The 24497-nt window shown below is 47.4% G+C and overlaps 2 protein-coding genes across 2 annotated transcripts; both read left to right on the top strand.

Annotated features, from left to right (window-relative positions):
- Positions 1–17890: 17890 nt before the first annotated feature.
- On the top strand, positions 17891–22130 carry LOC109778638 (uncharacterized protein At4g15970-like). The gene is made up of 2 exons (XM_040402770.2): positions 17891–17950; positions 21042–22130. Exons 1-2 carry the CDS (start codon positions 17891–17893, stop codon positions 21945–21947), a joined length of 966 nt encoding a protein of 321 aa, XP_040258704.1. The 3' UTR covers positions 21948–22130.
- A 970-nt stretch (positions 22131–23100) lies between these two features.
- On the top strand, positions 23101–23682 carry LOC109778639 (uncharacterized). The gene has a single exon (XM_020337202.1). It carries the CDS (start codon positions 23101–23103, stop codon positions 23680–23682), a length of 582 nt encoding a protein of 193 aa, XP_020192791.1.
- The last annotated feature ends 815 nt before the right edge of the window (positions 23683–24497 follow it).

Consider the following 24497-nt stretch of genomic DNA (forward strand, 5'->3'; position numbering starts at 1 on the left):
GGTAAGAACGGTTCTTGCTAGAAGCCTGTAGCAGCCACGTAAAACTTGCAACAACAAAGTAGAGGACGTCTAACTTGTTTTTGCAGGGCATGTTGTGATGTGATATGGTCAAGACGTGATGAGATATAAATTGTTGTATGAGATGATCATGTTTTGTAAAAGTTATCGGCAACTGGCAGGAGCCTTATGGTTGTCGCTTTATTGTATGAAATGCAATCGCCATGTAATTGCTTTACTTTATCACTAAGCAGTAGCGATAGTCGTGGAAGCAATAGTTGGCGAGACGACAACGATGCTACAATGGAGATCAAGGTGTCAAGCCAGTGACGATGGAGATCATGACGGTGCTTTGGAGATGGAGATCAAAGGCACAAGATGATGATGGCCATATCATGTCACATATTTTGATTGCATGTGATGTTTATCCTTTATGCATCTTATTTTGCTTAGTACGGCGGTAGCATTATAAGATGATCCCTCACTACATTTCAAGGTATAAGTGTTCTCCTCGAGTATGCATCGTTGCTACAGTTCGTCGTGCCGAGACACCACATGATGATTGGGTGTGGTAAGCTCTACGTTCACGTACAACAGGTGCAAGCCAGTTTTGCACGTGCAGAATACTCGGGTTAAAATTGACGAGCCTAGCATATACAGATATGGCCTCGGAACACTGAGACCGAAAGGTCGAACGTGAATCATATAGTAGATATGATCAACATAGTGATGTTCACCATTGAAAACTACTCCATCTCACGTGATGATCGGACATGGTTTAGTTGATATGGATCACGCGATCATTTAGAAGACTAGAGGGATGTCTATCTAAGTGGGAGTTCTCAAGTAATATGATTAATTGAACTTTAATTTATCATGAACTTAGTACCTGATAGTATTTGCATGTCTATGTTGTTGTAGATCAATAGCCCATGCTACCGTTCCCTTGAATTTTAATGCGTTCCTAGAGAAAGCTAAGTTGAAAGATGATGGTAGCAATTACACGGACTGGGTCCATAATTTGAGGATTATCCTCATTGCTGCACAGAAGAATTAAGTTCTGGAAGCACCGCTTGGTGTACCACCCGCCTCGGCAACTACAGACATTGTGAATGCTTGGCAGTCGCATGTTGATGACTGTCGGTGTCAAAACCGGCGGATCTCAGGTAGGGGGTCCCGAACTGTGCGTCCAAGGTTGATGGTAATAGGAGACAGGGGACACAATGTTTACCCAGGTTCGGGCCCTCTCTATGGAGGTAATACCCTACTTCCTGCTTGATTGATCTTGGTGAATATGAGTGTTATAAGAGTTTATCTACCACGAGATCGTAATGGCTAAAACCCTAGAAGTCTAGCCCATATGATTATGACTATGAGTCCTCGGCTCTACGGGCCTAACCCTCCGGTTTATATAGACACCAGAGGGATCTAGGGTTACATAAAGTCGGTTACAGAGAAAGGAATCTTCATATTTGGTCGCCAAGCTTTCCTTCCACGCCAAGGAGAGTCCCATCCGGACACGGGTAGAGTCTTCGGTCTTTGTATCTTCACAGCCCATCAGTCCGGCCCATGTCCAACAGGCCGGACGCCCGATGACCCCTTAGTCCAGGACTCCCTCAGTAGCACCTGAACCAGGCTTCAATGACGAGGTGTCAGGCGCGCAGATTGTGTTCGGCATTGCAAGGCGGGTTCCTCCTTCGATGACTTCAAAGTGATGTATTCGGCCTTCCATTTAATGTCGTACCCCTCGGCTTCTATGTATCAACAACTTCAGCTTCCACGTGTCAAGCTAATGCGAGAGGTCAGGGTGTTTTTGCACATAACACCCCGGCCATGTAAGAAAGAGTGTCTATTTAAAGAGATTAGATCTCAGATCCATTCGGCACCACGCGCAAAAAATCCTCAGAGATTGCCAGGAAAGACCACTCTAACATGGCTAGTGCTCCCAGCTCCTCCTCCCGTTCCTGCGCCAGAAAAAGGCGAGTGGGAGAGGTGGTCCGTACCCCATAGTCAGCTGATGAAGCTGCAAATACAGGGATTTCTTCCTCCTGTGGATCTGGTCCCTGTTCGGGCAGGGTTGACCTCCTTCAATGGCAGGGCCCATGCGGAGAATTTCCCCAATCCATCTGGGGGGAACGAGTGTGTTTCGTTCCCTACCTGCTAAGAGGCGTCGGATTTCCAATTCATCCGTTCCTCCGAGGGCTTCTGGAGTATTATGGCCTCCAACTGCACAACTTCAGTCCAGCCTCCATCCTGCACATCGCAGGTTACGTCGCTCTTTGCAAGCTATTCCTGGGCTGAGAGGCCCATTTTGATTTGTGGAGGAAGCTATTCTGCCTCGTCCCTCGCAACCAAGATGGATCAATATTTGAAGTGGGCGGAGTCGAAGTATGGCGGATCGCCGGGACCAAAGAAGGCATCTGAAGAGTGGCCTTCCGAATGGTTCTATATCGAGGACGTCGCACTTCCTGAGCTAGTTCGAATGGGTCTTCCCGAATTTACAAGGGTTCCGTTGAAGAAACGCCACAGCTGGCGCCCTCGGAGCCTCGAGGAGGAAGATAGCGCGGAAGTCCGTCAACTGATGAGCAAGATAAAGACGCTCGCCCAGTCCGGATTATCAATAGTCGAGGTAATGGCGACTTCCATAGTGCGAGGGGTTCAACCACTCCAATACAGAGGGCTTCCTATGTGGCACTACAATGGGGAAGATGACGCCTCCCGTTGCGGTCGAAAAGGTGCGGACACCCCCGCCGCTTTGGTCAAGATATTGGCCGAACTATTCAAAGGGAAGGAAGACGAATTCCGTCGCATTAAGCGCCGGGATGGATTTTCCATGTACAACCCACCTAGCTGGGTGAGTTCCAAGCCCATTATCCCATTCAATCTACTCCCTGAGTCACTTTTAATGAACATTACTCCGTCCATTTGTAACAGGAATGGCGAAAAATCACCAAGGGGCTACACCGCCCCGCCCCACAGCCAGAGAACCATAATCGGGACCTTGACCCCGGATTCGAAGAGGATCCAGACATATATGTGGAGCTCAAGGGTGGGGTGTTCTACCAGGCGAGATATGACGACACGGAAGTGGCCATCACCGCCGACTATCCCGGTCTTCTCCCCGCCTCGCACGTAAGTAATCAGGAGATGTATCCTCTGAAAGAGCCTCCTCATTCTGCCTCACCCACCGCACTGTCTTGTGCTCCAAAGGGGAGACGCTCGGCGCGTCATGCTACACCAGAGGCAACTCCAAAGAGAGCGGCGCCCATGCCGGGCAAGCCTTCGAAGAGGAAGGCAAACGAAGATACGACTGAGCCTTCATCGAAGAGGTATGACTTTGTAAATATGCCCTTTGGTAGTCACATCCAACTGTGACATTATCTGCTGTGTCTTATCAGGAAAAGCGTTCGCCGGACTATGTCCGGGAATCTTACCGGCCACGCCTCCACAAGTCAGGTTCCCGACCCTGCTTTAAAGGCAAGGGCTGATACGGGAGTGACGCCGGATTGTTCTTCGGCAGAGGAGTCAAATGATGTATCCGTCACAAACTCTGAAGTGGAGAGCGCCATGAATCATCGGCGCCGGAGAGCCGTTCTACGCGACCCAGGCTTCACGAATGAGGCGTTCAATGCCTTCAACTCGGCTGATGCATATATCCAAGCTGCTCAAGACGGGCTTTCGAGAGCCACAAACCAATATGTAAAATATATACGGGTAAGTTTGTTGTACACAACTGATAATTATATACCAGTAGCCCCTGAGACTTGAAGCAGTTGATACAACTGATTTAAGGATCATTGTATAACCAGGTGTTGTCGGAAAAAACAATGTGTTGTCTCAGGAACTAGAAAAGTGTCGAACCCAGCTAACTGCTGCTACCGCCGAACTGGAGAAATCCAAGAAGGCATCACCTGGTAATGTTCCCCTCCATTGAGAAAGCATAATTATATACCGGAAATGCTAACACTGTTGCTCATCTTATGGCAGGATCGTCAGATCAACTGAAGGAGCAACTGAAAGCCACCCAAGTGGAAGAACAAGAAGCCAAAAGACTGTTGGCCGCGGGCGAACGTGTGCTGACACAAGTCAGAGACGAGAAAAACAAGCTGCAGGATGCCCACACCTAATACGTCCATTTTGCATCATGCTTTTATATTGATATTTATTGCATTATGGGTTGTTATTACACGTTATGTCACAATACTTATGCCTATTCTTTCTTATTTTACAAGGTTTACATAAGGAGGGAGAATGCCGGCAGCTGGAATTCTGGGCTGGAAAAGGAGCAAATATTAGAGACCTATTCTGCACAACTCCAAAAGTACTGAAACTCCACGAAAGTTATTTTTGGAAATAATAAAAAATACTGAGCGGAATAAATACGTCAGGGGGGCCACCACCTGCCCACGAGGGTGGGGGCGCGCCCCCTGCCTCGTGGGCCCCCTGTTGGCTCTCCGGTGGCCATCTTCTGCTATATGAAGTCTTTCGTCCAGGGAAAAATCATAAGCAACCTTCCGGGACGAGACTCCGCCGCCACGAGGCGGAACCTTGGCGGAACCAATCTAGGGCTCCGGCAGAGCTGTTCTGCTGGGGACACTTCCCTCCGGGAGGGGGAAATCATCGCCATCGTCATCACCAACGCTCCTCTCGTCGGGAGAGGGCAATCTCCATCAACATCTTCACCAGCACCGTCTCCTCTCAAAACCCTAGTTCATCTCCTGTATCCAATTCTTGTCTCTAAGTCCGGGATTGGTACTAGTAGGTTGCTATGTTGATTACTCCTTGTAGTTGATGCTAGTTGGTTTATTTGGTGGAAGATCATATGTTCAGATCCTATATGCATATTAATACCCCTCTAATTATGAACATGAATATGCTTTGTGAGTAGTTACGTTTGTTCCCGAGGACATGGGAGAAGTCTTGCTATTAGTAGTCATGTGAATTTGGTATTCGTTCGATATTTTGATGAGATGTATGTTGTCTATCCTCTAGTGGTGTTATGTGAACGTCGACTACATAACACTTCACCATTATTTGGGCCTAGAGGAAGGCATTGGGAAGTAATAAGTAGATGATGGGTTGCTACAGTGACAGAAGCTTAAACCCTAGTTTATGCGTTGCTTCGTAAGGGGCTGATTTGGATCCATATGTTTCATGCTATGGTTAGGTTTACCTTAATACTTTTGTTGTAGTTGCGGATGCTTGCAATAGAGGTTAATCATAAGTGGGATGCCTGTTCAAGTAAGAACAACACCCAAGCACCGGTCCACCCACATATCAAATTATCAAAGTACCGAACGCGAATCATATGAACGTGATGAAAACTAGCTTGACGATAATTCCCATGTGTCCTCGGGAGCGCTTTTCTCTATATAAGAGTTTGTCCAGGCTTGTCCTTTGCTACAAAAAGGATTGGGCCACCTTGCTGCACTTTATTTACTTTTGCTACTTGTTGCTCGTTACAAATTATCCTATCACAAAACTATCTGTTACCACTTATTTCAGTACTTGCAAAGAATACCTTGCTGAAAACTGCTTATCATTTCCTTCTGCTCCTCATTGGGTTTGACACTCTTACTTATCGAAAGGACTATGATAGATCCCCTATACTTGTGGGTCATCAACACCCAGATGGGCGAAGAACTGAAAGATGTACGGGCCCAGCTGGCTGATTCCGTGAAGGAAAATAAGAGGCTGCGCGGCGGCATATTTGGTATGTGGTCACACTTACCTCCATGTAGTTCGGAGATGAAAGGGACTGACAGAGTTATATCTGTAGGTATGCTGACCGGCCGTCCCGAAGAGGAGATGTCCGGAATCTCGGGCGATCTGCTACAAGAGCTGTCGCAAATGCACGAGCAAGCTCGGCAGGCGATGCGAAGTATTGCCAAGGCTTTATGGCCATCCGCCTCCCCTCCAGGAAGGATGGAGGAGCTTATACAGCTATTCAAGGGAGCGCGGCGGCGCTTCCGATTATGGAAGATATCGGCCTACCGGGAAAGTGCACGAGAAGCCTGGGCCATGGTGAAAACACGGTACACCAAGCTTGATCTGAATCATATGGCCCGGGTCGAACCTCTAGGGTCAGATGGGAAAGATATTCCCGTGAATTTGGTATATGACCAAGTAGAAGTAGCCGCCAGATATTCCCAACAGGATTGTAAGTTAGACAGCCTGTTAGACGGTATAGAGGAGGAAATTTATGAGTCTAAGTGACTACGTACTTTCCTTGACATATTTGTCCCTAGCCGGATTGTAAAACGATTGTCATGGCAGACCTTTTCGCTTCGTCCTCTGGACCCGAAGGTGCAGGGTGTTTCCGAATACCTGAGCGGCAAAATAGACCGGGGTATGCGTGGAAACCAGGAGTAGGGGTCATAGTTGCTTGAACAGACAAGTTGTCTCCGGCTAGCTATGTTATATTACATTGTGATTGTAAGAAACATCTTCCAGAGAGAATAGTTCCGTTAAGGGTTCCTTTCCTTGGGTGTACATGCGTTAATGTGCATGTCCGAACTGTGATTGAAAAACTGGCAGTATATTCAACATCTGGGGGTTCATATTTTAATGAATGTAAAAACATCTTTAGTTCGCCGACCGAATATTCCCTTAAGAATGCTAGCTTTCGGCTTCACCCAGTCTGAGGTACACATCCGGATGACCCGGCAATAACAATTGCAGAGGTGCTCCCTTTATGCCCTAGCCGAACTAACGGGAACATAGGGCATAAGCACAGGAGCCAGGCAACCCAGCTTGGCCAAAACTTAAGTCATATCGATGCATATAATGGCGACGAAAATGTACATATGGGAAAAACGCGCATATGTGATGAGCTTGATGCTCTAAAAATAAAAATAATAAGCTTCTGTCAAAGAAGCCCCCAGGTATAATTGACGTACATATTTGAGGATGTGTATGTCACAGGTGCATGGTTTAACCACACAAAAAGTGTTAAGGCTAAAAAAGGAAAAAGGAAAAAGAGAGGAAAAAGCAATGAGAACAATAGGGAGTAGGAGACGAACAAAGAGTTCGCGCTAGGCATAGAATCTTCGGAGTCTGGCCGCGTTCCAGGGGTTCGGCTCTAGGCAATTGTCTGACGCATCATGCAGGCGGTACGCTCCTCCGGTGAGAACTTCGTCAATGATGAAGGGACCCTCCCACTTGGTCTTGAGTTTGTCCTTTTTCTTCTCCGGCAGGCGTAGAACAAGTTCGCCAACATTATAAGTCTTGGCCCACACTTCCCTACTTTGGTACCTGCGAGCCTGCTGTTGATAAAATGCAGAACGGGCTTTTGCAACGTCGCGCTCCTCCTCCAGGGCATCTAAGCTATCCTGCCGATCAAGCTCGGCATCTCTCTCTTCGTACATGCGCACTCGAGGTGAGTCATGAATAATGTCGCAGGGCAACACAACCTCTGCGCCGTACACCATGAAGAAAGGTGTATCTCCGGTAGTGCGATTGGGCGTGGTCTGCAGCCCCCAGAGTACGGAGTCGAGCTCCTCAACCCAGTGCTTGTCTGATTCTTTCAAAGACCGCACCAGTCTGGGCTTGATGCCGCTCATAATAAGAAGATTGGCTCGTTCGACTTGACCGTTTGTTTGCGGGTGATAGACGGAGGCGTAATCGAGCTTAATGCCCAGACTGGCGCACCAGTTTTTCACCTCATCGGCTGTGAAATTGGAGCCATTATTGGTGACGATGTTGTGTGGGACACCATAACGGTGTACAACGCCGGATATAAAGTCTATCACTGGTCCGGCTTCGGCCGTTTTAACTGGTTTGGCCTCTATCCACTTAGTGAATTTATCCACCATGACCAGCAGATATTTTTTCTTATGGCTTCCTCCTTTAAGGGGTCCAACCATATCAAGTCCCCAGACCGCAAAAGGCCAAGTGATGGGGATTGTTTGCAGAGCGGTGGGTGGCATATGGCTCTGGTTGGCGAACAGCTGGCATTCGACGCAGCGTTGGACAAGGTCCTGTGCGTCTGCTTGGGCCGTCGGCCAATAGAAACCTGTACGGAAAGCCTTGCTTACAAGGGCCCGAGCCGCGGCGTGGTGACCACCGAGACCGGCATGAATTTCGGCCAAGAGCTGCCGCCCCTCTTCCTCGGAGATACATCTTTGGAGTACTCCGGTAGCGCTTTTCTTCTAGAGTTCTCCATCGTGAACCTTGTAGGCTTTAGAGCGCCGGACAATGCGGCAAGCCTCATTCTGATCCTCAGGGAGTTCTCGCCTATTAAGGTAGGCCAAGAAGGGTTCGATCCATGAGGCAATGACTGCCATTATGAGATGGGCCGACGGTGTTATTTCGGTGGCTGAGCCCCCGATGATATCGGTGTGTTCGGCATCTGAGGTTATAGTCGGGTCCAGACTATTGTTGCCGCTCTCCCCTTGCCACACCACGGATGGCTTGAAAAGCCTTTCCAAAACGATGTTAGGTGGGATGGGGTCGCGCTTGGCGCCGATGCGAGCAAGGACGTCCGCCGCTTGATTACTTTCTCGAGCCACATGATGAAACTCAAGCCCCTCGAAACGGGCCGAGATTTTAAGAACGGCGTTGCGGTAACCCGCCATTTTTGGATCTTTGGCATAGAAATCTCCATTTATTTGAGATATCGCGAGGTTTGAGTCCCCGCGCACTTCCAGGCGTTGTATGCCCATGGAGACAGCCATCCGAAGCCCATGCAACAAGGCCTCATATTCGGCCGCATTGTTGGAGTCTGTGTATATATTTGGAGTACATCCTGAACTACGTCTCCAGTGGGGGACGTTAGGACAACGCCCGCCCCTAACCCTGCCAGCATTTTGGAACCATCAAAGTACATAACTCAGTTGGAATACGTGCCGTACTCTTTAGGGAGTTTGGCCTCTGTCCATTCGGCGATGAAGTCAGCTAATACTTGGGATTTAATGGCGCAGCGTGGTTTGTATGTTATGTCGAATGGAAGAAGCTCAATGGCCCACTTAACAATCCGGCCCGTGGCATGGCGGTTGTTTATTATGTCGTTGAGTGGTACCTCAGAAGCCACCGTAATCGAGCACTCTTGAAAGTAGTGTCTCAGCTTCCGGGATGCCATGAAGACCGTGTATGCTATCTTTTGGTAATGAGGGTATCGGATTTGCATGGTGTGAGGACAGTGGATACGTAGTATACTGGTTTCTGGAGCGGGAATTTATGTCCGTCCTGCTCTCGCTCGACGACGAGCACGGCGCTCACCACCTGGTGTGTTGCTGATATGTATAATAACATGGGTTCGCCGACGTTCGGCGCGGCCAGGATTGGGTTGCTCGCTAAAAGGGCCTTTATTTCCTCCAGTCCGGCCGTTGCCGCGTCCGTCCACTCGAAGTGGTCGGTGCGTCGGAGAAGGCGATAGAGTGGCAATGCTTTTTCTCCCAATCTGGAGATAAAGCGGCTTAAAGCTGCCACGCATCCCGCGAGCTTTTGGACCTGTTTAAGGTCTGTTGGCGTAGCCAATTGTGACAAAGCTCGGATTTTGGCTGGATTTGCCTCAATTCCGCTATTGGAAACGATGAAGCCCAGCAGTTTTCCGGCGGGGACGCCGAAAACACACTTTTCCGGGTTGAGCTTGATGTCATATGTACGGAGGTTGTCGAATGTAAGACGTAAATCATCTATCAATGACTCGACGTGTCTGGTTTTGATGACAACGTCATCCACATATGCTTCAACTGTCTTGCGGATCTGTTTCTCCAGGCATGTTTGAATCATGCGTTGGTAGGTGGCGCCAGCGTTTTTGAGCCCGAAAGGCATAGTGTTGAAGCACAAAGGCCCATATGGGGTAATGAATGTCGTTGCGGCTTGATCGGACTCCTTCATCTTGATTTGATGGTTTCCGGAGTACGCATCGAGGAAACACAGTGAGTCGTGTCCTGCGATTGCGTCAATAATCTGATCGATGCGAGGGAGGGGGAAGGGATCCTTAGGGCAAGCCTTGTTGAGGTCTTTGAAATTGACGCATAGGCGCCAGGATTTATCCTTCTTTGGTACCATCACCATGTTTGCTAGCCAGTCCAGGTGTTTTATTTCTCTGATGAATCCGGCTTCGAGTAACTTGGCTAGCTCCTCTCCCATAGCTTGTCGTTTGGGTTCGGAAAAACGCCCGCAGTGTTTGTTTGACCGGTTTATATCCCTTCAAGATATTGAGGCTGTGTTCGGCCAACCTGCGTTGGATTCCTGGCATGTCAGAAGGGTGCCAGGCGAATATGTCCCAGTTCTTACGCAGGAACTCTCGTAGCGCGGCATCGACCATTGGGTCGAGTTGTGCCCCGCTGGATGCTGTCTTCTTGGGGTCCGTCGGGTGAACTTGAAATTTGAATATTTCATCTGCTAGTTTAAAGGAGGTGGATTTGGGTCGTTTGTCCAGGATTACGTCATCCCTATCCACAGTGGAGCGCAACACGGTCAGCTCTTCGGCCGCGAGGGCTTCAAACAATGCCTCGAGGGCCAGGGATGCGGTTTTATTTTCGGCGCGCAGTGCTATGTCCGGATCACTGGCAAGAGTTGATGGTGCCATTGGGCCCGGGCATCTTGAGCTTCATGTACCCATAATGCGGTATAGCTTGGAAGCATGTGAATGCGTCTCGCCCTAGTAAAGCGTGATATCCGCTATTGAAAGGGGCCAGTTGGAAGGTTCTCTCTTCGGACCGATAATGCTCCGGCGTGCCGAATACCACGTCGAGCGTGATTTTTCCCGTGCATTGTGCCTCCCTACTGGGAATGATTCCCCGGAAGGTTGTGCTACTTTGCTCAATGCGGCTCCTATCTATTTCCATTTTTATGAGTGTGTCCTCATAGATGAGGTTTAGTCCGCTGCCGCCATCCATGAGCACTTTGGTGAGCCGGAAGCCGTCCATGATTGGACCGAGGACCAAGGCGGCTGGTGCCTGGACTGTCCTGAATTTTAGTTCGTCATCGGCATTGAAAGTTATGGCCGTGTCATTCCAGGGGTTTATTGCTGCGACTTGGCAGACTTCGGCGAGGTCGCGGAGTGCCCTTTTGCGCTGATTTTTTGAAGCAAAGGTCTTGAAGACCGTCAATACTCTGAGGTCGTCGTCTTCCAGGGGGTGTTGTTCTGGGGTATTTTTGGTGAGGAGATCTTCGCCGCTCTTGGCCACTTGCCGGAGTATCCAACATGCTCTGAGGCTGTGGGTTGGTGTGGTATCCGGTGTTGCATGTATTTTGTATGGCCTATCGAGCCATCCCTCCAGAACAGTTCTGCGCCCCATAATGGCCTTTGATTTCTTTATTATTGGGTCAGGCGCCCCACCATGGTGCGTCCTTTTTGCCCGGACGAGGTGCTGAGTTGAAACCGATGGTTCCCAATGAGCTGCCTGAGTTTTCCAGGCGCTTTCCATTGCGCAGTACTTCAGTACTATGGTTGCCAAGTCAGCGAAGTGTAATACGCGACGGCGGTTGATGGCGTTGAGGATTCCTTCGTCCGTGCAATTGTTGCAGAATACTGAGATTGCGTCTTCATCGTGGCAATCTTTAATCTTGTTTTGACAAGGAGGAATCTGGCCCAGAATTGGTCGACTGTTTCCTGAGACTACTGTCGTATGTACGTAAGATCGCGTATAGCTGGGTGGGTGGGTGGTTTTAAATCTGAACCCTGACCCAATTTGGGATCCAGAGTTTGTAAATCTTCCAAACTTAATGGTTTGGACTCCGAGATATCAACTGATGTTTTAGGCCCGTCGTCTGATTCTAGGTTCGGAGGGCAGGGCACGTCGTCCCGCGGACAGGTATCCGGCTCCTCGAGCTCGAAAATCCGAACATAGTTCGTCCTCAATATAGAGGAAGAGTTATTGTCTTGGTCCTCCACTACCGCTATCTGATGGGTGATCGGCGGAGGTTTGATTTCTCTCTGGTCAGGTTTAAGCCCAATCCGATCATAGTCTGTAGCGACCCCAAGGCAGTGATGCGATCTAGGATTTCGTTTAAAGACGACAACTCCGTTGGATCCATCCGTTTGGAGTATTCGGAGTCAACGCAGAGACGATTTTCGATGACTTGAGAGGTCATCGTCGGCTTAACGGCCGAACAGACGGTCATGGTAAAGCCGCCAAGTCAGAGGGTTTGGCCCGGAGCCAGGGCTCCTCCGAAGGTGATATTATCCTTGACAACAAGGCGAGCCATCAACCCTGTCTTCGACGTCACAGCGGAACTCTCAATGAAAGCACCAATGTCGGGGTCAAAACTGGCGGATCTCGGGTAGGGGGTCCCGAACTGTGCGTTCAAGGTTGATGGTAACAGGAGACAGGGGGACGCAATTTTTACCCAGGTTCGGGCCCTCTCTATGGAGGTAATACCCCACTTCCTGCTTGATTGATCTTGATGAATATGAGTGTTACAAGAGTTGATCTACCACGAGATCGTAATGGCTAAAACCCTAGAAGTCTAGCCTGTATGATTATGACTATGAGTCCTCGGTGCTACGGGCCTAACCCTCCAGTTTATATAGACACCGAAGGGATCTAGGGTTACATAAAGTCGATTACAGAGAAAGGAATCTTCATATTTTGTCGCCAACTTGCCTTCCACGCCAAGGAGAGTCCCATCCGGACACGGGTAGAGTCTTCGGTCTTTGTATCTTCACAGCCCATCAGTCCGGCCCATGTCCAACAGGCCGGAAGCCCGAGGACCCCTTAGTCCAGGACTCCCTCAATGACTACTTGATAGTTCAGTGTGCCATGCTTTACGGCTTAGAGTTGGGACTTCAAAGACGTTTTGAACGTCATGGAGCATATGAGATGTTCCAGGAGTTGAAGTTAATATTTCAAGCGAATGCCCGAGTTGAGAGATATGAAGCCTCCAACAAGTTCTATAGCTGCAAAGTGGAGGAGAACAGTTCTGTCAGTGAACATATACTCAGAATGTCTGGGCACCACAACCACTTGAATCAGCTGGGAGTTAATCTTCCTGATGATAGTGTCATTGACAGAGTTCTTCAATCACTGCCACCAAACTATAAAGGCTTCATGATGAACTATAATATGCAAGGGATGGAAAAGACTATTCCCGAGCTCTTCGCGATATTAAAGGCTGCGGAGGTAGAAATCAAGAAGGAGCATCAAGTGTTGATGGTTAACAAGACCACTAGTTTCAAGAAAAAGGGTAAAGGGAAGAAGGGGAACTTCAAGAAGAATGACAAGCAAGTTGCTGCTCAAGTGAAGAAGCCCAAGTATGGACCTAAGCCTGGGACTGAGTGCTTCTACTGCAAAGGGACTGGTCACTGGAAGCGGAACTGCCCCAAGTATTTGGCGGATAAGAAGGATGGCAAAATGAAAGGTATATTTGATATACATGTTATTGATGTGTACCTTACTAACGCTCGTAGTAGCGCCTGGGTATTTGATACTGGTTCTGTTGCTCATATTTGCAACTCGAAACAGGGGCTACTGATTAAACGAAGATTGGCTAAGGACAAGGTGACGATGCGCGTGGGAAATGGTTCCAAAGTCGATGTGATCGCCATCGGCACGCTACCTCTACATCTACCTTCAGGATTAGTTTTAGACCTGAATAATTGTTATTTGGTGCCAGCGTTAAGCATGAACATTATATCTGGATCTTGTTTGATGCGAGACGGTTATTCATTTAAATCAGAGAATAATGGTTGTTCTATTTATATGAGTAATATCATTTATGGTCATGCACCCTTGATGAGTGGTCTATTTTTGTTGAATCTCGATCGTAGTGATCCACATATTCATAATATTGAAGCCAAAAGATGCAAGGTTAATAATGATAGTGCAACTTATTTCTGACACTGCCGTTTAGGTCATATTGGTGTAAAGCGCATGAAGAAACTCAATGCTGATGGGCTTTTGGAATCACTTGATTATGAATTACTTGATGCTTGCGAACCATGCCTCATGGGCAAGATGACTAAGACTCCGTTCTCCGGAACAATGGAGCGAGCAACTGACTTATTGGAAATAATACATACTGATGTATGCGGCCCGATGAGTGTTGAGGCTCGTGGCGGGTATCGTTATTTTTTGACCTTCACAGACGATTTGAGCAGATATGGGTATATCTACTTGATAAAGCATAAGTTTGAAACATTTGAAATGTTCAAAGAATTTCAGAGTGAAGTGGAAAATCATCATAACAAGAAAATAAAGTTTCTACGATCTGATCGTGGAGGTGAATATTTGAGTTATGAGTTTGGTCTTCATTTGAAACAATGTGGAATAGTTTCGCAACTCACGCCACCTGGAACACCACAGCGTAATGGTGTGTCTGAACGTCGTTACCGTACTTTATTAGATATGGTGCGATCTATGATGTCTCTTACTGATTTACCGCTATCGTTTTGGGGTTATGCTTTAGAGACAGCTGCATTCACGTTAAATAGGGCACCATCTAAATCCGTTGAGATGACACCATATGAACTGTGGTTTCGCAAGAAACCTAAGCTGTCGTTTCTTAAAGTTTGGGGCTGCGATGCTTATGTAAAAAACTTCAACCTGATAAGCTCGAACCCAAATCGGAGAAATGTGTCTTCGTAGGATACCCAAAAGAGACTATTGGGTACACCTTCTATCACAGATCTGAAGGCAAGATATTCGTTGCTAAGAATGGATCCTTTCTAGAGAAGGAGTTTCTCTCGAAAGAAGTGAGTGGGAGGAAAGCAGAACTTGATGAGGTAATTGTACCTTCTCCCGAATTGGAAAGTAGTTTATCACATAAATCAGTTCCAGTGATTCCTACAACAATTAGTGAGGAAGCTAATGATGATGATCATGAAACTTCAGATCAAGTTACTACCGAACCTCATAGGTCAACCAGAGTAAGATCCGCACCAGAGTGGTACGGTAATCCTGTTCTGGAAGTCATGTTACTTGACCATGACGAACCTATGAACTATGAGGAAGTGATGATGATCCCAGATTCCATGAAATGGCTTGAGGCCATGAAATCTGAGATGGGATCCATGTATGAGAACAAAGTGTGGAGTTTGGTTGACTTGCTCGATGATCGGCAAGCCATAGAGAATAAATGGATCTTCAAGAAGAAGACTGACGCTAACGGTAATGTTACTGTCTACAAAGCTCGACTTGTTGCGAAAGGTTTTCGACATGTTCAAGGAGTTGACTACGATGAGACCTTCTCACCCGTAGCGAAGCTTAAGTTTGTCCGAATCATGTTAGCAATTTCCGCATTTTATGATTATGAAATTTGGCAAATGGATGTCAAAACTGCATTCCTTAATGGATATCTTAAAGAAGAGTTGTATATGATGCAACCAGAAGGTTTTGTCGATCCTAAAGGTGCTAACAAAGTGTGCAAGCTCCAGCGATCCATTTATGGACTGGTGCAAGCCTCTCGGAGTTGGAATATACGCTTTGATAGTGTGATCAAAGCATATGTTTTTATACATACTTTTGGAGAAGTCTGTATTTACAAGAAAGTGAGTGGCAGCTCCGTAGCATTTGTAATATTATATGTGGATGACATATTGTTGATTGGAAATAATACGGAATTTCTGGATAGCATAAAAGGATACTTGAATAAGAATTTTTCAACGAAAGACCTCGGTGAAGCTGCTTATATATTGGGCATCAAGATCTATAGAGATAGATCAAGATGCTTAATTGGACTTTCACAAAGCACATACCTTGATAAAGTTTTGAAGAAGTTCAAAATGGATCAGTGAAAGAAAGGGTTCTTGCCAGTGTTACAAGGTGTGAAGTTGAGTCAGACTCAATGCCGGACCACTACAAAAGATTGAGAGAAAATGAAAGTCATTCCCTATGCCTCGGCCATAGGTTCTATCATGTATGCAATGCTGTGTACCAGACCTGATGTGTGCCTTGCTATTAGTTTAGCAGGGAGGTACCAAAGTAATCCAGGAGTGGATCACTGGACAGCGGTCAGGAACATCCTGAAATACCTGAAAAGGACTAAGGATATGTTTCTCGTTTAAGGAGGTGACAAAGAGCTCGTCATAAATTGTTACATTGATGCAAGCTTTGGCACTGATCCGGATGACTCTAAGCCACAAACCGGATACGTATTTATATTGAATGGTGGAGCTATCAGTTGGTGCAGTTCCAAGTAGAGCGTCGTGGCGGGATCTACGTGTGAAGCGGAGTACATAGCTACTTCGGAAGCAGCAAATGAAGGAGTCTGGATGAAGAAGTCCATATCCGATCTAGGTGTAATACCTAGTGCATCGGGTCCAATGAAAATCTTTTGTGACAATACTGGAGCAATTCCTTGGCGAAGAAATCCAGATTTCACAAGAGAACCAAACACATCAAGAGACGCTTCAATTCCATCTGCGATAAAGTCAAGGAGGGAGGCATAGAGATTTGCAAAATACATACAGATCTGAATGTTGCAGACCCGTTGACTAAGCCTCTCTCACGAGCAAAACATGATCAACACCAAGACTCCATGGGAGTTAGAATCATTACTATGTAATCTAGATTACTGACTCTAGTGCAAGTGGGACACTGAAGGAAATATGCCCTAGAGGCAATTATAAAGTTGTTATTTATATTTCCTTATATCATGATAAATGTTTATTATTCATGCTAGAATTGTATTAACCGGAAACTTAGTACATGTGTGAATACATAGACAAACAGAGTGTCCCTAGTATGCCTCTACTTGACTAGCTCGTTAATCAAAGATGGTTAAGTTTCCTAACCATAGACATGTGTTGTCATTTGATGAACGGGATCACATCATTAGAGAATGATGTGATGGACAAGACCCATCCGTTAGCCTAGCATAAATGATCGTTTAGTTTTATTGCTATTGCTTTCATCATGACTTATACATGTTCCTCTGACTATGAGATTATGCAACTCCCGAATACCGAAGGAACACCTTGAGTGCTATCAAACGTCACAACATAACTCGGTGATTATGAAGATGCTCTACAGGTGTCTCCGATGGTGTTTGTTGAGTTGGCATAGATCTTAGGATCTGTCACTCTGTGTATCAGAGAGGTATCTCTGGGCCCTCTCGGTAATGCACATCACTATAAGCCTTGCAAGAAATGTGACTAATGAGTTAGTTACGGGATGATGCATTACAGAACGAGTAAAGAGACTTGCGGTAACGAGATTGAACTAGGTATGAGGATACCGACGATCGAATCTCGGGCAAGTAACATACCGATGACAAAGGGAATGATGTATGTTGTTATGCGGTTTGACCAATAAAGATCTTCGTAGAATATGTAGGAACCAATATGAGCATCCAGGTTCCGCTATTAGTTATTTACCGGAGATGTGTCTCGGTCATGTCTACATAGTTCTCAAACCCGTAGGGTCCGCACGCTTAACGTTCGATGACGATTTGTATTATCAGTTATGTGATTTGATGAACCGAAATTTGTTCGGAGTCCCGGATGAGATCAGGACATGACGAGGAGTCTCGAAATGGTCAGAGGTAAAGATTCATATATTGGAAGGTTACATTCGGACACCGGAATGGTTCGGGTTGTTTCGGATGAGTTTCAGTGTATTGGGGCTTACCAGACCCCCCCCCCACACACCCCAATGGCTGGTCTGAATTGGACTAGGAGGGGGCGGCGCCCCCCTCTTTCCTTCTCCCCTCTTCCTCCTTCCCTCCTTCTCCTAGTTGGAATAGGAAAGGGGGGGGGGCGAATCCTACTTGGACCGGGAGTCCAAGTAGGACTCCCTCCTTTGGCGCGCCCCCCTTGGGCCTGCCTCCTCTTCCCCCTCCTTTATATACGTGGGAGGGGGCACCCCAAAGACACACCAAGTCATCTCTTAGCCGTGTGCGGTGCCCCCCTCCACAGTTACACACCTCAGTCATATCGTCGTAGTGCTTAGGCGAAGCCCTGCGCTGGTAACTTCATCATCACCGTCGCCACGCCGTCGTGCTGATGGGACTCTCGCTCATCCTCAACTGGATCAGGAGCTCGAGGGACGCCATCGTGCTGAACGTGTGCTGAACACAAAGGTGCCGTACGTTCGGTACTTGGATCGGTTGGTTCGTGAAGACGTTCGACTACATCAACCGCGTTACTAAACGCTTCCACTTTCGGCCTACGAGGGTACGTGGACACACTCTCCCGTCTCGTTGCTATGCATCTCCTAGATAGATCTTGCTTGATCGTAGGAATTTTTTTCGAAATACTGCTTTCCCCAACAGATGTCATCATAGTACATCTCACGCTGGCTCCACAAATACAACCTTGAAATCATCGAGAAGGACCAGGGAGTAAGGTGCAAAAAAATCTATCAGATACCCCTAAGATCCAAGCATCATTGTAGGGGTACTTTTGTAAATATTTTTGTTTCGGCTATAAATAAGGTGCTTGGCAAGGACGAGAGATCACTCACGATTTCATAACTCCCGAGATCCCTTGGTCATATCCCTCCCCTCCCCCAACTAGCCAAAAGTGTGCCTTTGGGCTTGCGATGGCGATACCAATACCATGGAGTTCATGTTCCACATCACCATGGGGTACTTTCATCAAGTTGCGGTTTGCAACCTCCCTTTCTATCCTCTTCCTATTAGTGCTCACCAATCGGGAGTTGTCACCAATTGACATGATGACGTTGTCTTTGTTGCAAGAAGCAAATCCTACAGGCATATCACAATACCATTAGGTGCGTTAGGGGGGTTGCAACCCATTGTTCGACAAATTAACGAAGTCTATCACCACAAAACTTCAAAATCTGGTGATTATTGCCGGACCAGAAGACAAGAAAGGACCGACAAGGTAACCCCGAGGTAGAAGGTGAATGGTGTTTATTTTACCGCCACTATTATCTACAATTGTTGAGCATCGAGGCTATGGGTTGGTGGAGGGGAGAGCAATGACATCGGAATCACCCCTCACCCATCTTCATGTTTTATTTTGGTACCCCCCAAATCTAAAAACCCATAGGAACCTATGGACATTCAGATCCAATATCTACTTTTCTAGAAGGTAATAATTTTTGTTTATCATGCATATATTTCCCATCAGTCAGCAACTCACTGCTTCAATCTAATTGATTTGTGCGTGCATTGTCCATATTTTGCATCACCCATACATTATAGATTGCCTTATAAATACAATGTAATCGGAACTAGATTTTTGCGATGCAAACAATGTTAATTTTTTTTAGTTTCACATCACCATATGAGTTCCACGACATAAGTCTCCGCCGCTTTGTGAACTTGTGGATTGAAGACACCCTCAGATCTCAAAACCCATAGAAACCTACAGACATCCATATCCTCACGCTGCTACATCTTTAGAAGGTAATAATTATTCTTTTATCATGTATATATCTCCAAGTAGGATTTTAATCACTACCATAATGTCATTAATTCCCGCCAGCATTAGTTGCATGCCAATTAATCATGGACGCCCTATAAATGCAATGCAATGGAAGTAGATCTCTCCAACTCGGTAAAGTTCATTTTTGTTTTGAAAATCATCATGGAGTTCCATGACGGAAGTCTTCATCGCTTTGTAAAGTTTTGGATTGCAACCACTATAACACTCTTTCTAGTATTGGTGCTCGCCAGCCAGAGGTGGCCGCCGCTAGATGCAATGATGCCGTCTCCATGGCGAGCAACAAAACAAAATAGTAGAAACTCTAACGAGGTAGGTAGTTCATTGTGCTGGTCTCACTCCCATTTGGTTTCTTTACATGTTTGCATATGATGTGTAGCATTTTGACGTTTCCATTTCAGTATGAAAACACATATGACACAATTGAATCCTATATATTCTCACTTTGTTTCGTTGTTTCTAGTTTAGATAGATCCCCTGTCTTACATGGTGTATTTCTTTGGAATAGGAGGCTGGCTTTTTTACTCGCGGGTAGTCAAGTCTTTGTGCATCGGGCATATTGAGCTGTTAAATTAGTAGTTACTATACATTTTAGAAAGAAAAAAGAGCACTTTAAGTAGGCTTGTTCATTTAGTTCCCTTTCTAGGTGTTTATATAAACAAAACACAAACCTTTAGGCTAATTAGACAAGTAAGTTTGGCTGGCTAAGATCTAAGAAATTCTTCCTAAAAAAGAAAGATCTAAGAAGTTCTTGGTAGATTTGGCATTAACTCAATAACATGGTTAAATCCTGACAAATGTTATACTAGGATTTGAGGGGGTCTCAAAATTATCAGGATGTGCAAATGGAGTTTTCGGGGTAGAAACAATAATAGAGTAGAGTAAATAAGGAAAACAACATTAACTGACGATCAATTCATGATTTAGCAAGAAACGCAGGGAAGCTGTTGTAATAGTTATGAAATCAGTACTCCTCCATCCAAATATCTAGGGCCTAATATGCTTCTTCAGGTCACCTCTGACCACAAGTTAAAGTAATAACATATGACATGCATGTTACACAGAGAATATGGCTAAATTCGTATGTGAAAAAAGTTTCTAATGATACAGTTTTTATATCATACATCTCATATATGTTTATTCTTATCAATGGTCAAATGCAACCTTGAAAAAGGGATTAGACCCTATATATTTGGATGAAGGGAGTGAGTTTTTTCAATGAGCACCACGAATTTGCGCGTCGTAACGAAAGGAAGGTTGACATTTTACTTAGAAGCTGACCATTTTTTACGAGACAAAACGTAGCACGATTAGTATTGCAAATCAGCCCTGTAACTCTCGATTGATTGATTAGAAAATCGATCAAAATTTTGTGGGATTTGACTAGATCTAAAATTTAATGAGGATGTGCAAAAAGACTTGCCTCAACGGAATCAGAAACAATACCTGAGTAGAGTGAAGAAGGAATACAACATTAACTAGTGACCAACTATATAGTTGGGGTTTAATATATTACCAAGATACACATAAAATCTTTGAAATGCTTCGAGAATATTTGAGTCTAACGCCAAATATTTCTCCAATAATGTGTGTAATCTTTTCCAGGAAAGTATATCCAGCGTTAAATGTTCAATATTCATAGCCCTACTGTAGTACTACTCTAGTAACAAAAAATTGAGAGATATTCTTAGATGTAAATTATGATGGTTATCAATTGACACGTTAGTGTCTGAACTGCGCGCAGGATGTCCAGTCCAATTTCGCAGGTTTGGCTGAGCTTCTGCCCATGGTGGCCACGGACGACCGGACGGTGATCATCACGTCGGTGAACGAGGCGTTCGCGCGGTCGGGCTCCCTGCTGGGCCTCTTCCGTGAGAGCTTCTTCGCCGGCGAGAAGATCGACCACTTCCTCAACCACCTGCTCGTCGTCGCCATGGACCCCATGGCCTACCGCCACTGCCGGACCGTGCACCGGTTCTGCTACCTCCTCCCGACGACGAAGACGTCCATGGACCTGAGCTCCGCGAGCGACTTCATGAGCGACGCGTACGTGGAGCTGGTGTGGACCAAGCTGGAGCTCCAGCAGCGCGTGCTCCAGCTCGGCTACAGCTTCCTGTTCACGGACGTGGACATCCTGTGGTTCCGGGACCCGTTCCGGCACATCGGCGTGCACGCGGACATGGCGACGTCCTGCGACGTGTTCTCGGGCGACGCGGACGACCTCAGCAGCTGGCCCAACACGGGGTTCTACTACGTGAAGGCGACGAACCGGACGGTGGAGATGCTGCGGCGGTGGCGGGCGGCGCGGCGGAGGTTCCCGCGGAACCACGAGCAGACCATCTTCAACAACATCAAGCACGAGCTCGCCGGCGCCGGCAGCGACCTGCGCATACGCGTGCAGTTCCTCGACACGGCGCGCTTCGGCGGCTTCTGCCAGCTGTTCCGCAACGACATGGCGAGGGCGTGCACCATGCACGCCAACTGCTGCATCGGCATGGCGAACAAGGTCAGCGACCTCCGGGACGTGCTGGGGCAGTGGAGAAACTACACGGTGATGGCGCCGGCGGAGAAGATGAAGGCCAAGGCCGCCGGGAGGAGCTTCGAGTGGCGCGTCCCGGCCAAGTGCGGGACGCCCGACAAGAGGCCATAGTAGCACGGGAAGAAGAAAATTTAAAGCTAAGGTTCATGCATTGCAACGGGAATATAAACATTATACATTGGTGTGTTAAAATCTTAGCAATTTTTTGTATGCAATCGCCAAAATTTACCTGGCATCTTTTTGATAAGCACTTATTTGGTAAGAATTTATTGACTTACCAAAGTTTTTGGAAAATAGATGGGAGAAAAAAATCAAAGAAGAGAAGAAAAGAGGAGGGGGACATATGTAAGGAAGGTTGGACGAAGGAGAGATGAAATGGAAACCTTACATTCTTTTTAAGTAGTACTAGTTAATTGCCCGTACGTTGCAACAGGAAGCATAACATTCTAGATGACATATCACGCGACATTTTTTTCTTCTGTTTTTCTCTCCGTTGGTTTAAATGATATAACCATGATAAGGCAATACTGGGTTGGAGGTGAAAAATACCGAGGACAATTGATAATAAGGAATTTGGTATTTGTAAGGCTCATTGTCTTGAAAATATGCAACATATAGCTACGACCATTCAAATTTAGTCAAATTTTGATTCTCAATGTAGAATCAACAAGGGTACAGAGCCATGCATGTAGCATTAATATCTTGTCTAGCATAAACCAAAAGCTAGTTATTTGAAATATAGTTTATTTTTACCGGATATTGACAACCGTTGCTCGGCCTTACAACTGTTGCACTCCCCGGTGCCATGCCCATTTCACTATTCTCATATAGCAGAAGATTTGCATCAATATTGTTCCATCAAATATCATATTCATAAGAGCAACTCCAACGAGCCGACCCAAACGGACGACGTTTTTGTCCGCTATTTGTCCGTTTGGGTCGGCCGCCCGCCCGCCGTCCGCCATTTTTTAGTTTTGAATCGGCAGTGCGTCTAACGGGCCGACCCATTTCATGACCGTGCGTGTTTTAGATCATGCCAGCGGCCATGCCGTCGCCCTGGTTTTGGCGCTCCGGCGCGTGGGAAAGGTTCGTGCGCGTGGGGGAAAGCGGCCTAGCGTGCGCTGGTTTTGGCGCTCCAGCGCGCGGGAAAGGTTCGCGCGCGCGCCGCGGCTGGCGCTCGTTATAAGAAGGCACTCCCTCCACACTCTGTCCGCCGCCCACTCGTCTCGCCCCCTCTCACTAGCCTCGCCGCCTCTGCGCCACCATGTCGATCCGCCGCCTGGGCGCTTCGGATTTTCGCGGAGTCCGCGAGCGCCGCTCCGGCGTCTTCTCCTCCGAGATCTGGTTTCGCGAGAAACGTCTCATCCTCGGCACCTTCGACACCGCAGAGGAGGCGGCCCGCACGCACGACGCGGCGGCGTGGCGCCTCCTGAGGCCTCGTCGGGATATGAATTTTCTCGACGTGTCGAGCCAGCTGGCGCAGGATCTGGCGCCTCTCCCGCGGATTTTCACCGACGAGGATCGTCGTGTCCACCGGAGGCGGCAGCGTCGCCTCGCCATCGCCGAGATGGACGTGGAAGCCATGGTGGTGTGGCGCGAACGCTTCCCGCAGGACATCGTCGACGAGTGCCAGTTCTACAAGCAAAGGAGGTTGGAGAGGGACGCGAGGAGGACAGAGCGAGCCGCCTATCGGGAGGACAAGCGTTCGCGGAAGCAGGCCGCTCAATTAAAACTGAAGCTACGAGAAACGTCGGGTTGGGACTTTGAAGACGAGCAGCATGCTGACGCCTACATTCCGACGTCGGAGGAGGACATTACCGAGTCGGAGTCAGAAAGCGACGAGTAGTGGTCTTTTCTTTTATCTGTGTACGCTAGAACTATCTATGTATCCATTTTTATCTGAAAAAATGGCCGGCGTCGGCGACGAAGCAGGCGGGCGAGGGTGTGCTGTTTGATGCGGAGAGGCCAATCCAATGTGCCACCGACCAGCGGGCCCGGTGAGGAAAGAGGGCGAGCGCGCGCGCGTCCGTCGCGTGTCCGCGCCGACGCAAATCAGGCTAAAAAATAAGCCGGGAATGGGTCGGCAGACGGACGAAAGCGGACGCGCGTCCGTTTGGGTCGGCGCGTTGGGCCGACTTTTTTGTCCGCGCCGACCCAAACGGACGGCTGCGGACGAAATGGATCGCCCCATTAGAGTTGCTCTAAAGCCCTCTTGTATAGTAGCACCCTTTTTATTTGTCCCAAGTTGCCTTGCCTCGTCATAAAATGCATGGGATCGAGCAAAACAACATATATATGTACAAGTCATATATGCTGCTCTGCAAGGAGGATTCATTGGTGCTCAAGACGGACTGGAACGCGGTCGTCGGGGAGGTGCCGCCACCAAGCCCATGAGGAAAAATTGCACTGGATCGGATTGGATGCGTAGAGAGGAAAGAAGGGAGATCTTCCTGGTGATCCTCTCCATGCTTCCATCCGTGCTCCCACTTCATCCTACGACTGTTCTTCTTTCTTTTTCTTTTCTAATCTAATCATCTCCCCCTGATTTTCAGGGGGTGGGGCCGGGCCTTATTTTCTTTCAATCAAATCAAGCCACGTATGCGGGAGCACGGATGGGAGCATGGGAAGGGAGCAGGCAAGTCTCATCCGCAGATAGGAGAG

The sequence above is a fragment of the Aegilops tauschii genome, chromosome 3 (assembly GCF_002575655.3).
Source record: "Aegilops tauschii subsp. strangulata cultivar AL8/78 chromosome 3, Aet v6.0, whole genome shotgun sequence".
In the NCBI taxonomy this organism is placed as follows: Eukaryota; Viridiplantae; Streptophyta; class Magnoliopsida; order Poales; family Poaceae; genus Aegilops; species Aegilops tauschii.

What these genes read in the sequence shown, in the direction of transcription:
- LOC109778638 (XM_040402770.2), top strand. Translation starts at nt 17,891, where the DNA reads ATGGGACTCTCGCTCATCCTCAACTGGATCAGGAGCTCGAGGGACGCC. An exon ending in GGGACGCCATCGTGCTGAAC is followed by an intron (nt 17,951 to 21,041) that starts GTGTGCTGAACA and finishes AACTGCGCGCAG; the next exon opens with GATGTCCAGTCCAATTTCGC.
- LOC109778639 (XM_020337202.1), top strand. Translation starts at nt 23,101, where the DNA reads ATGTCGATCCGCCGCCTGGGCGCTTCGGATTTTCGCGGAGTCCGCGAG.